General features: G+C 34.0%; 2 protein-coding genes across 3 annotated transcripts in view; one reads left to right on the top strand and one right to left on the bottom strand.

Moving 5' to 3' along the window:
* The window catches only part of LOC118444725 (furin-like protease 1), a 176,993-nt gene that overhangs the window by 16,929 nt on the left and 147,466 nt on the right, over positions 1-12,598 (bottom strand). Inside the window, exons 6-11 of one of the 2 annotated variants that reach the window (XM_035873277.2) lie at positions 11,972-12,144; positions 7,377-7,794; positions 6,081-6,198; positions 5,246-5,327; positions 4,250-4,460; positions 1,829-2,581 (exon numbers count right to left, since the gene is read on the bottom strand). In XM_035873277.2, the coding sequence (XP_035729170.1) occupies positions 1,829-2,581; positions 4,250-4,460; positions 5,246-5,327; positions 6,081-6,198; positions 7,377-7,794; positions 11,972-12,144 (1,755 nt within the window). The remainder of the gene's footprint in view (positions 1-1,828; positions 2,582-4,249; positions 4,461-5,245; positions 5,328-6,080; positions 6,199-7,376; positions 7,795-11,971; positions 12,145-12,598) is intronic. The other variant, XM_035873276.2, reaches the window with a different exon arrangement.
* Positions 1-12,598, top strand: part of LOC118444724 (dynein axonemal intermediate chain 2-like) — a 93,240-nt gene that overhangs the window by 60,085 nt on the left and 20,557 nt on the right. The gene's annotated exons all lie outside the window — the stretch shown is intronic.

Genomic DNA, 12,598 nt, shown 5'->3' with positions numbered 1-12,598 from the left:
TAGCGTAGAGAAGGAAAAGGCTTGGAGTGGGGATATGAGTGAAGAGACGAGGAAAAGGGATGAAGAGGGTGAGCATTTGTTTTACGAAGTGCTGAGGGACGTGCAAATCGTCGATGAAACAGTTTGCTTTTCACTCCTCTCTCTCTCTCTCTTTTATTTCCCTCTTTCTCTCCTCTCTCTTTCTCTCTCTATTTCTTTTGCTTAAGTTCTTCCTTTTCTACGTTTCTGCTCGTTGGTAACAAGGATATAGCCGTGTGTTCCTTCTGTTACGTGCTAACAGAAAGTGGAATCGAGATGGGAAATGAAATGGCGTAACTAAGTGAACATACAAGGAAAAGCAGTGGATAATACTTTTGATAGGTACCTTCTAAATCTTTTTCTCATTGGAAACTTTGTTTAGGAGCACTTAACTTATTTTAAAAGAAAGTAGAATGGTAAAGTAGAAATATGATGATGGATTTTAGATACAATAGAGAGTAAGAATGTTTTACATGTAATGTGATTTATAGTTTCAGAAAAATTCTGATTTTTATAGTGTACGACGAGAAACTATTTATCATAATTAATATCAATCGAAGCATCCTGATTTTTTTTTAGTTTACATTACTTGGGCTTACAAATTGAATACTACCAGCGAATTTTGTTTGTATTATAAAAATTGTTCAATTATCGTTTATTGAAGAGTCTACGCAAAATCATCGGACAAACTGCGATCTAAATGAAGCGAGGACAATCGCATATCGATGGTTCTTATTCGATGCATGTAAACAACACTAAATTAATCATACATTTATCGAGAACATCAGTGATGCAGGAGATGCAATCAACAAGCAAATCATTAATTACTCTTACAAGCACATCGGTATTTATGCGTCTACCATGGAAAAACGTTGACGAATAATTAAATGAGTCGCATAATAATAAGGGAAGAAAAAACAAAATGAAAAAGAAAAACAATGCATTCTCGTAATTTGTGGCAGGATAGTGGAACATTTAAAAAAAAAATGAGAGAGAAAAATGACTCTTTAAATGGACAAAATAAAGGGGAGTATAATAGTATAATAAGGTGAAGAAGGTGGTGGTGTAAGACGATATATCAGGGTAAAAACAAAACCAATGGCTATTACAGCAATTACGGCCAAGTGCAGTTTTACAATGAATAGACGGCGAACAATAAGTGAAAATGAAAAAAGGGCAAAATTTAAGTTCTACAAGATTAAATCCCTCGGTATCCTTTGAATGACCACGGGATATTTGCTTATACTACTATGCATTCTTTCTTTTTTCTTTCTATTTTTTATTGTCTCTTTTCTACACACATTGTACCACTACTGAAATGCAAAGTGCAACGAAAGAAGTAGATAGAAAAAAAGAGATCGCACCGAGATGGATCCATGAACGCGAATGACGCTTGAAAATATAACGGCTGAATGGCTTCAATGGCAATGGAAAATATAACGACCTGGTTTCCGTCATGAATGAATAATTGCCGCTCGATTAGACTCTTCAGTCCTTGACCAATCGTCCGATGTAATTACCGAATAGGAAATCTCGCATATTCAGAAAATCGGAAAAGGAATCGATCGATATTTGATATTACACATGAAATTTCACGATTCTTGAATGACGATAACGATAAAATAGAAATATGAATAAAAATGTGATAAAAATTTTTTGATATAATTTTACGAATGTATATACAATATAAGGAATTTCCAGGTCGATATTACGATCGCAAACTGAAGCAATTTCCGAGGGTAAGTTACGTCATTGTTCGATGGAACAACTCGATTCGATCCTAACAGATGCATCAATCAAATAAGGGTACCCTTATCCAATTGTAGATTCCTAGGATCGAATTGTTCGTCTTGCAATAAGTCTAGACCCTTAGCTCTGGTTGCATGTTGTTGTCCAGCTCCACGAGCGCCAGCATAAACAGGATAAAGAGGATAGAGTTGCTGGATCTTGGGATATTGTTGAAAGATTGCTGGAACCTTATTGGTGGCTGCTTTCGCAGCAGGTTCCATTAGAATCAAACCTCTTTGAAGCGGCGGTGTGATCGTGACCGGTTCAATGATTTTTTGCCTAGTGGTCAAGACCGTTGTCGTTTTTATTTTGGTAGTTGGACTGGTTCGAATTGTCGTCGTAGTAACGGGACTGGGTGTACTTCTTCCCCTTGGTCTGGATGTAATCAATCGAACTTCTCCCGCTACGGCAGGACCTCTGATAGACGTCAGTCCCCTCAAAGTTTGTGCCGTTGGCCTGGGAGTTGGTCGATTTGCGGATTTCCCGTTCTTGTGCTGTCCCCGAACCTTGTTCTTCCTTTGTGATTGAAGTTGAGCATTGACCACGTATGGCGGACTCAGGCTACCTGTCTTTTCGGCTTTGTGCTGTGACTGTTTGCCCTTAGAAGAAGCTGTCAAGGCATTCTGAGTCTTAGTAAACGTCGTTTCGCGCGGTTTAACGAACGGTCTTCGTGGCATATTCATACTGGCAGGATTGTAGAGGGCGTATTCCGTCCGATCAGGTAACGTCGATGTTCCGTAGAAAATTAACGCCCATTCGTGAAGCGTTGCACGGCCTCGATAAAAGCAGCAGGAAAACAAGCGAAGAGAACGATTACGAGAACGAACGTATAGAGAATATTTGTGGTTTACAATAAATATTCGAAAGCTGTCGGATTTTTGATTTATACATCAGTAGTATTCAGTCAATATGGAAAGAATAAAAACAAACGATAGATATTCGAGGCTGGAGCCATACGGATCGATGGAACTTGGAAATCCCACGATATTACAGTTTACGAATTCGATCCACGTTCGCAAACATGAACATACATGTATCCATAGAGAGTTAGGAATTTGGATTAACCTAAGGATGCGTTTCAATGGCTTAAGAGCAATTGTCTGAATTTCTAAAACGTCTGGAATACGTAGCGCACCGTATTGGAGGATATACAATACCGTGCAAACGTTTTGATGTGTACGCGCATTGATGTAAGAAAGGTGCGCATTGATGTAAGGAAGGAATAGGGGAATGAGAAGGAAGAGAATTAAACCGAACGTTAGTGACGAAGTGAAGGAATGAGGTAGGTGCTACTATAATAGTAGTGCAAGTTAGCGTTAAACGCAAGCTATGCGTAACTATCAGCTTTAATGGGATTTCAAGTGATCTTAACTTGGAGTTTAGCTTCGTACAAGGTTAGCCGAGCTTCTTCGCCGCTAAACCATCCTCTTGACCGCGTATCATCGTCATTGATGCTTTAACGAGAACGAAGAGGAAGCGCCAGCCATCGGAGCCAGAGTTTGAATACGAAATTATCTTTAGATACGATAATGCGAGCACTCGTCTATGCGAGTTACGACCTACCTCAGCGTATTTTCGATAAGGAAGTCCGCGTGATCTTGACACAGATAGACTTTCGAGACGCGAACGTTTCCCTGAATATGACACGACCTGCTTTTTGTACTCTGATCGATCCAAGCTGGATCGTTCGTGATGTGACTTGGAAATTGAAGGGAGTTCCCTTTTTTTGTTACTTCTACACAGATATGCCCGGGAAATAAAATTATTTATGTCTTCTATTCTACTTGCTTTTATATTCTTTTTTTCCCCCGACTACTTCGAGGTAATATACAGAGGAATCTCATAATTGATTCGTTGGCACTTCACGTAAGCTCCATTATATCCCTTTCAAAAATTATGGAATTAGAAGGCGTTACATAAATATCGACGTCTAACAGATTCATAAAACAGTGCCTCGATGGCTCCAGCAAATCAATTCGTTCGAGAACAGTAAAGACACAAAAATAAGTATACTCGAGATGAATACACTAACGGATCGGTCTACTGGAGTGATTTCGACAGCGTTTCATTAATAATTTATATTCATAGTTCATTTTGAAGAAATTGTCAATTTCGACAATGATCATCTTTATAACGGAAACGTGTCTTATAGATATACAATTGAAATTAAAAACTCCATTTTAATAATTTAGTATTTGTTACTATCTTTCACTATATGTAAATTATAAGCTTCCGTTCGATATTGCAAAATCTATCTTCGTATTAGTCAACGAACAAAATATCGATCTTGCAAGATTCTTTTTATTTTATTTTTCTATTTTTTAAGAGGATGAGTTTTCAAAGCCAATCAATCGAAAAAAAAAACAGAGAATTCGATCTCGAATTAATTGATCTTGTCGAGGGAATAAAAGGGACAAACGTTAAAATGAATGTGAGAACTTACCGAAATATCGACCCTCGTTGTGAATTTCGAGTTTCCACGTACCGTGTGGCCTCTCGCCCCACGTGTGAACTGACATAAATGGCCATTGATTGAAACCAGCCTTGGAGACGTCGTGCGGTCTTTTCGCTAGGAGAGTGCTCTTCGTGCCCTGAGGAGAGGTTAGTTGTATCTGAAGATCCCCCCTTCTCAAAGCCATCAGCGACACCTTCGCCTACGATAAGAGCGTCCAGACGATCGTATCATAATTTGCTCTATTTCTCTCTCTCTCTCTCTCTCTCTCTCTCTCTCTCTCTCTCTTTCGATCGTTCACTAGCACAACGACGACCCTTTTCACAGTCCAACAATAAGTGCCCAATACTAAAAGCCACTTTAAGCTTTAAGAATCATTTCCAAACGTTTTCAACGAGAATACTATCAGAAAGAGAAAGTGAAATTTACGAAACGAGTATAACTATTTGATTTCGTGTAAACCGAATCTTTAAAGTATTCAATTGTTACTTGATATTGATTAATTTTTTTTCAATTAATTCAACAAAATATTTTTAAACTTATAAACGAATATGAAGAAATTAACATGCTAGAAAAATACATCAAGAATTTAATAAAAATATTCAATAATATTTTGTTGAAAGCTATAATAAAGAATACAACTTAAAGCTATTTTACATAAATATTAAAATCGACGAATGATTTAACGAAATTGAAGAAATCGTAAACATTAAGTATAAGTAACGAAAAATTGATTAATGCTCGAATCAAGAGGAATTAAAAGAAAAATACAAAATAAAAGGATTTGAGCTGGTTATAGCGTTGATTAAAAAAGAAAGTAATTAAACTCCAATCAAGCTGGGTAAGTCGGTAAACAGAATCCTCGTTCGCTGACGAATTATTTACAGTTTAACTGATGAGAAAGCTTTAAAATTGTGAGAATTTTTAAATTTTCGAAAATACAACTATTGTAAAGAAATTTTAAGAGAATTTAAAAAGGATACTTGCCTGTACGTGTTCCAAAAAATTAACTCCGCTGCATTCCTTCACGTGCAAGTCGAGAACCAATTGACTCTTTGGTGGTATTGCTCTGAAAAATGAACAATAATTTAAAAATTTAATATATTATATTAAATTTTATTATATAATAAATTTTTAATATATTCTATAATAAATTATCCTTTAAATATTGTCCTACTTATATTATTTCTTCAATTTTATAGAATATTTTGATTTTCATTCGAAATTAAAAAATTTTTACGATCTACTGCGAACAAACGATGATCCTCTTATTCCTTTCTTTGTTTGGGATATCAAGAACTACAAATAGAAATTCACATCTGATGATGGTGAGAGTGATGTATTATACATAATACGTTTCCTACATTTTCCTTGGGGTTGTTTCAAAACGATAACATTCGCTTCAAGAGGATCTAGTTTTCCTCGAACAGATGTCTAATCTACAGAAAGCTCCTTTCCAGGACCTTTTCTTCTTTAGACAAGACGACACGCTACGATCGTAAAGGAAAAAAGAAAAAAAAGAGAGAGATCCGTTTCTTACTAGACTTACCAGGTTGTAAGAGTGTGTTCGAAATAAATTGAGGTTGATAATATTTTTCGGGCAATAGGTTGAATCAAGTTCAAGAAGAAAATGATATATATAATTTTTCAAAAGATATTATTACGTCATTAATATAAAGAAGAAAAAGAAAAAAAAAAGAAATTCTTATTCGTTGTCGTTGTGATTTTATCTCTTTCGATACGTAATTTAAACTTTCCGATTTGACGTTTTTACGTTTCGTACGTCGAAATTGAAACATGAATTTTAATAACTTTTTATTACCTGCCCGAATGTGGCGCAGATACTTCACATTTGTGTTGTTCAGGAACTGTCCTCCATCTTCTAGCCAAACGCACCATTGCGGTGGCATCCATCAATCCATAGCCGAAACTGTGACTCACTGATCAATAAATTTTTAATTGAATTATTTTACGGTAGAACAATTTTAATAATAATTTCATTTTCTTTGAAAAATTTATAATTTCGATAAGAGAATATATATTATATATATATATATATTAATGTATAATTTTATTATTTTTATATATGAACGAACGACATTGCTCAATGAAATGAAATCTTTTTGTCAGGATATTTTCTCGAACATGTGTGTCTTTTGGTAAAATTTCGCTACAAAGGATAAAAGAAAGAATGAAAGAAACAGAGATAGAGATCGCAAAGCGAAAAATGAATTTCTGAGAAACTAGAGAACTTGCGTGCTTTTGACTTGAATTGTTCGCTATTGGAATCGAAGTACGAATAACCGAAAAAATTCCTGACATTTCTGAAAAAAGATTGTAACGTGGACTCGTATATAGGTTTTCAAGAGTACCGATGCATGCACGATTCAAGCCTGCCGTCTTCCTGAATTCTTGGTATTTCAGAATGGAATGTCGAGATAGAAGCTTGAGATTGAAAAATTTTCCATTAAATTCAACCTTCCATCCAACGATCGGGTCTCATTTCTTTCCTTGTTTCTTATTTTTCATATTTTGAATTAACGAACTTGACGTTGCAACAAAGTAACTTATGTAAGAACAAAAAAACAAGAAGTTATTATGTCGATAGTATTTGTTTGATGAAACATTTGTAAAATCAATTTCAAAACGTTAATTAAAAAAAATTATTAACGATAATGTAAGAGAAGTGTAATATAAGAAAATGATGACAGCGAATTATACTATATTTTTTTCCGTATAAAATATTATAAAAAAGACATTAGATGAAAGAATTGCATTAGATTTACATAACGTATTAAACTTTTAATGTACGATCTATTACACTTTTATAAAAGAAAAATATTACACTATGTTAAGTAAATATTAAATTGGGAATAATAAAAGAATTCCATTAACATAACTCTTTTTTTTCTATGAAATTTAACGGAAAACTAAATTATGGCACATATGTTATATTATGCATTAAGCATTAATATTTTACAATTTTGCAATCACATACATTTAAGTATTAAAATTGCAGAACATGTACCGCCACGAAAGAAGATCTCTTAAATGAGCAATATCTTTAACATTCTAACAAAATCATGTCATAAAAATGATATAAAAATATAAAGCTCACCGTTTCTACCGACTCCATTGGTAACCCAATCGGGTGCTTTTAGATTGGCTGGTTTGGCCGTTCTAACGACGATATGCTGCATATCTCTCCATGTGAGATCCCTATTTGCCTCTAACGCAAGAGCACATATTCCAGCTGCTAAAGGTGCCGATGCCGAAGTTCCAGTATGACTGCTCGTACACTGATGATGAAGATCAGTGGTGACTACTTGTTTCTCACCAGTTGAACCAGAACTGTAGGTCGTTGCCAGGGTAGAAGAGCAAGCTTCACTGTACCAAGGCACCAACCCATTCTCAGTTGCACTACTGATGGACAAAGTCCATATGCTGTTGGTATAACCGTCGCAATTACAGTTATCGTGGTCTCTGCCACCATTACCAGAGGCCCACACGAAGATCGAACCCTTCCCGTTGCGTCCCTGTTGATCAAACGTCCCTGAGTTTGCGAGGCTTAATGGTATAACTCGTATCATTGATGAGATCCTCTCTCTCTCTCTCTCTCCCTTTCTCTCTCTCTCTTACTCTCTCTCTCTCTCTCTCTCTCTCTCTCTCTCTCTCTCTCTCTCTCTCTGTATTTCCAATCTAACTTTATTAAACATGCACCCATTGCTTTATTGGCGGATATCAAGAGTTCAATCATGTTTTATCTTAAAAATATCCAATTTTGAACATTATTCAAAGTACATCAAGTAATAGAATAGATATTGAGATTTATTTATCTCTACCTCTCATTAATTTTGATATTAAGAGTATTATGCATCATTATTAGATAATATTATTAATATTATTGAGTATCAGTAAAATATCAGAAATCAATAGCGAAGAAATTAAGAATTTTCTTTGTTCTAGTGTATATAGTAGTACACATTAATAACAATTGATATTTACGCTTATATCTCCTGTCACATTAATTAACACGTCTTTCTTAGTTACACACGACAGAGACACGAATGAAATTCTCGTCTAGGGAGTAAATTTGAATGATCAAAGTGTTCCGATCGAGACTATCAACTACACGCGGTGCGTGTCAAAGAGAACACGAGAACTTAACACGAATCTAAGTATACACATGTGAGTGTCTCACTACATATATAACACTCTTATAAAATGGGATAATTACATTCAGTATCTTTATATAATGTTATAGTACTCCTATGAAAATCCTTTATACTTAAATCCTTTCCAAATAAATTTTGACACCGTTATAGATTTTTGAATGTTTATATATTATAAATTATACAATTTTCGAAAGTTCATACATTGCAAATTTACAGTTTTGATAGTTCTTTCTTTCTTTTTTTTTGTTCTTTTTCTAATGTACGTAACTTTGTAAAAATATCCACATAAATGATTTGATTTTATAAAAGTATAAATACAAAGTATAACTATCATTACTACAAAATATAACTACTAAGTATAACTACAAAACATAGGAAATAGTAGCTCATTGAAATTGTTCGAATTTGGATATTCGAGAGGAAAATTATATCGAACTATACTTTTCATTAGCTTAGACTCATCGATTGAGCTTCATTCATTATTAAAGTTAATTAAAATGTTGAGAATTGGAATGCTAGTTTCCAACCGCTTATACCCAAGGGCCAAGTATCGGGGGAATCGTAGCACGAACGCAATTTCGCTACGACGAGGATCATCGAAATTGTTTTCTGAAAGGAACTTCAATATTGTTCTCTTCGCTTTCGGCGCGCGGACAAAGGAATGCAGTATCGCGGATATAGGCTACATTCGATATAAAGGATAGTCGAAGACGTTCTCAAAAGAACTTCTATCTATCATACTAACAATAAGACAAAGTCGTTCAATTGATTATTAAAATGTACATAGAAATTAAAATAATACCAAAGAATATAAATTTCTTCGTAATTCGATAATTTACTTACGAATTTCTATCTTAATTTATTCATAATTTCAAGGTGTTAGTATACAAAAAAAAAATGATCTAATTTTCTAGGTTTTCTCAAAAGATTTTTTCGTTTTCAAACACTGCAGATAGCGAAATCATCGAATAATTTGAAATCATCTCGCTTTAAATTTCTCTGAGCAAACGTTCGAAAACCGATAACTGTTACAAGCTGATCATTTATTCATCATTCACCTATAGTACGATAACGGGTAGTTTCGTTCAATGTTTAATGTCTTACTTATTGTTGTTTTGCACGAATATTCTTTGAATATTACCAAAAAATGAGTCGCAAATTTTCTGTTCGAGCACTCTCGTAAAAAGGTTCCGAGTATGTATTAAAGCGAGATTCGTAAATCGCGTACCAAAACTCGGTAAAGTGTATTCTCGTACACGGGTAAATTTATTTAGCGGATTATGGAAAATACGAAGGGCATTCCTGAGGGTGGCTTGGTACTGGCGGCAGAAAAAGAAGGAGGAGGAAAATTTATTCGAGCGTGACTACCGATCGATATGCGCATACGTGAAGGCATTTAAAAAGAATATTATATATCGGAAATGAGCAATATGGACAGAAAACTTTTCTTGAAATTGGTTTATAAACGTTTCAAAATTTTCTTCGAGCTACGGATAATATAAGATCGATTACAATGTACCATGCAATCCTTTGTATACGCTGGAATAAAATACGTATATGCATGACAAAATATTTTCTGTTATTATGTTTTGTTTTTTTCATAAAAAGTTTTTTCAATTTTATAATAACAGTGTCAAGTAATATTTCATCGTATCATATTGTTGTATGCTTTGGAAAAGGGCGGACGAATCGGAGCTTTTAAAATGTGCGAAGTTGAATATCATTGGAAAATAATTTCCATGATCTGACCTTTTTGAATTAGTTATTTCACGTTATGACTCTTTTTTTTCCCTGGGAAAACTTTGACGTCTTGAATGAAGAACGTCTCGTATTCTTCTTCGTAAGAACTAGCCTTTCTTTTTCTTTCTCTTTTCTTCTTTTTTTTCTCTCTCTTTTTCGAACGATGCTTTAACGAGCTTTCGCATCCAAAGTACCTTTTAATATTTGCATATGACTTACGGCCACATTGCAGCGGAGTGAGTTTAAAATGGTAATGCGTGTGAGTAAGAGAGTTTTGGTTGAGGTAACTTAAAAGCACCCAATTAGAAACTTTCCAAGAGCTGACCTCCACCTTTCCCTCGGAGTCTATTAAGGTGGCTCTGGTAGCTTCGAGGACTACTTTACTGCGACTACTTTCTTTTTTGTCTCTCTCTCTCTCTCTCTCTCTCTCTCTCTCTCTCTCTTTCTCTCTTGTTCTAATCGGATTATGTTTATCGTCACTTTTTGACGATCTTACGACAAAATTCTAAGTTTCAAAAATTGGATTGTCTGGATAATATTTGTTTACTGATCCAGACGATCCACTATCGATTTGTCGTTTTGCAGTAAGAAGAAATAAGTATAAGAAAGTGTCTACTGGAGAAGTTTTTTGGAAAGATTTGAGGCTTTTCGTGGGTTCACGAAAAGCTCAGCTAAACTTTCACAGAATTCCACCGAGTTGTCAAACTTTTCGAATTCTTGAAAGTGTTAAGAAGAAGAGGAAGAAGAGAAAGTGACATGTATATTTTCTACATTGAAATTCTTTGCATCAAATTTCCGGGAAAGATATCGACGGACTCTATATCCTAGTTTTATGACGTTTTGAAGAAATACCTAGACCTTTGAAAAGTTTTAACGTTTAGGAAACTTTCTTTAACGTTAGTAAACTTGTCTTATAACGTTTTGTCTAGATACTCTATGTGAAAACGAAGAAAAACTAGAAGAAATGAAGATAAGAAGTCGTGTGTATCTAATGAAAATACTCGAAAACTTTTATCGTAACTACTGATTAAACTTAGATATTCCAGCGTTACTATGTTTCTTAACAATTTATAGTAATTTGTTCTTACAATAGAAATAAGTATAAATTATATGAAAAATTTAACAATATATACATATATAATACCACCAAGTGACTTAAGCATCATTTTATTTTTATTACGATTAGAAATACGTTCTTCTTGGACATTTAATTTTAACCATATTTGATTAATCTAATTATCTAATGATTTATTGATAAACGTTATGACGATAACAAAAAGAAGTTATCGAAAATTCGATGTTTGTGTTCTATTTCCCTTTAAAAAAAACCTTCTGCCATATGGAATTGATTTGTTCAAACTTTCATGACTACTTATATAAATTTTTCAAGTTTATTACGTCTACGGGATTCATTCAGGTAGGTTTTTTTCAGATCCTCTTTTTTCGGGTATACCTACTTGCATGAAAAGTAAAGGACCGTATCGCGATGTTTCAACGTTCACATCATTCTTCACGACATTCATCATCAAACTGAAAGGTCGTAAATGTACGAAACGTAGGAAATTTTAAAGGGGAAATCTTGATTTACGCGAATATTTTTGGAATTGAAATAAAACTTTTACGTCATTGCTACGAACTCTCATAAATGGTATAATTTCAACTATTTTTTGTCAAAAATAATTCCATAGATACTATTGTAATGTAGATCGATATAAAACAGAATTAATGATAAAATTAATTTGTCTAAATTCCTTAATTAGTCTACATTCATAATTATTGACGCATATTAGAAACTAACCTTGGTAATTCCCTCGATGAAAGCTCTTGTTGCCAATTCACCAGGGCCATCGACTGTCTTGCCATCGTCATCAGGACCCCATGAAGCACTGTAAATATCGATATGCTGTGGATTCAAACTAAGTGATCTGGCTTCAACTGCATCTGTTACGTCTCCGTCTAACATTCGAACGCCTGAAAACATAAGTTATAAGATTATTATAGTTTTACAAGATTATGAGAATTTAATGAAAGATATAAGGTTTTATAGATATCGTTTAGAAACGAGATTAGAAACAATATCGTTTATTATTTATTAATACAAAACGGTTTGAATTCGATAACGATGTTGAAATAGAATTCAATTTTGATTTTACTTAGGATAATATCAAGCAAATTGTAATCCTCATGCTCTATTCGGATAAAGATCGCTTGTATTTCGCAAATTGGGTCATGTTTTTATGGGTTAGAAAACGTAGTGAACCTTTATATTCATTAGTCGACCCTTTGTATTTTTAATTAATAAAAGTAAAAAACAACATTATCGGTTGTTTCAACAAAGCAGTAAGAAGTTTCAAATATTGGCGTAGAAGTTTATTGGAGCTGAAAGTATTTGACATGAGTATCAAAATTATTAATTTTTTAGTAT

This window comes from Vespa mandarinia, chromosome 10, assembly GCF_050613455.1.
Source record: "Vespa mandarinia isolate Hongniang chromosome 10, ASM5061345v1, whole genome shotgun sequence".
In the NCBI taxonomy this organism is placed as follows: domain Eukaryota; kingdom Metazoa; phylum Arthropoda; class Insecta; order Hymenoptera; family Vespidae; genus Vespa; species Vespa mandarinia.
This window is presented reverse-complemented; position numbering and strand designations above follow the sequence as displayed.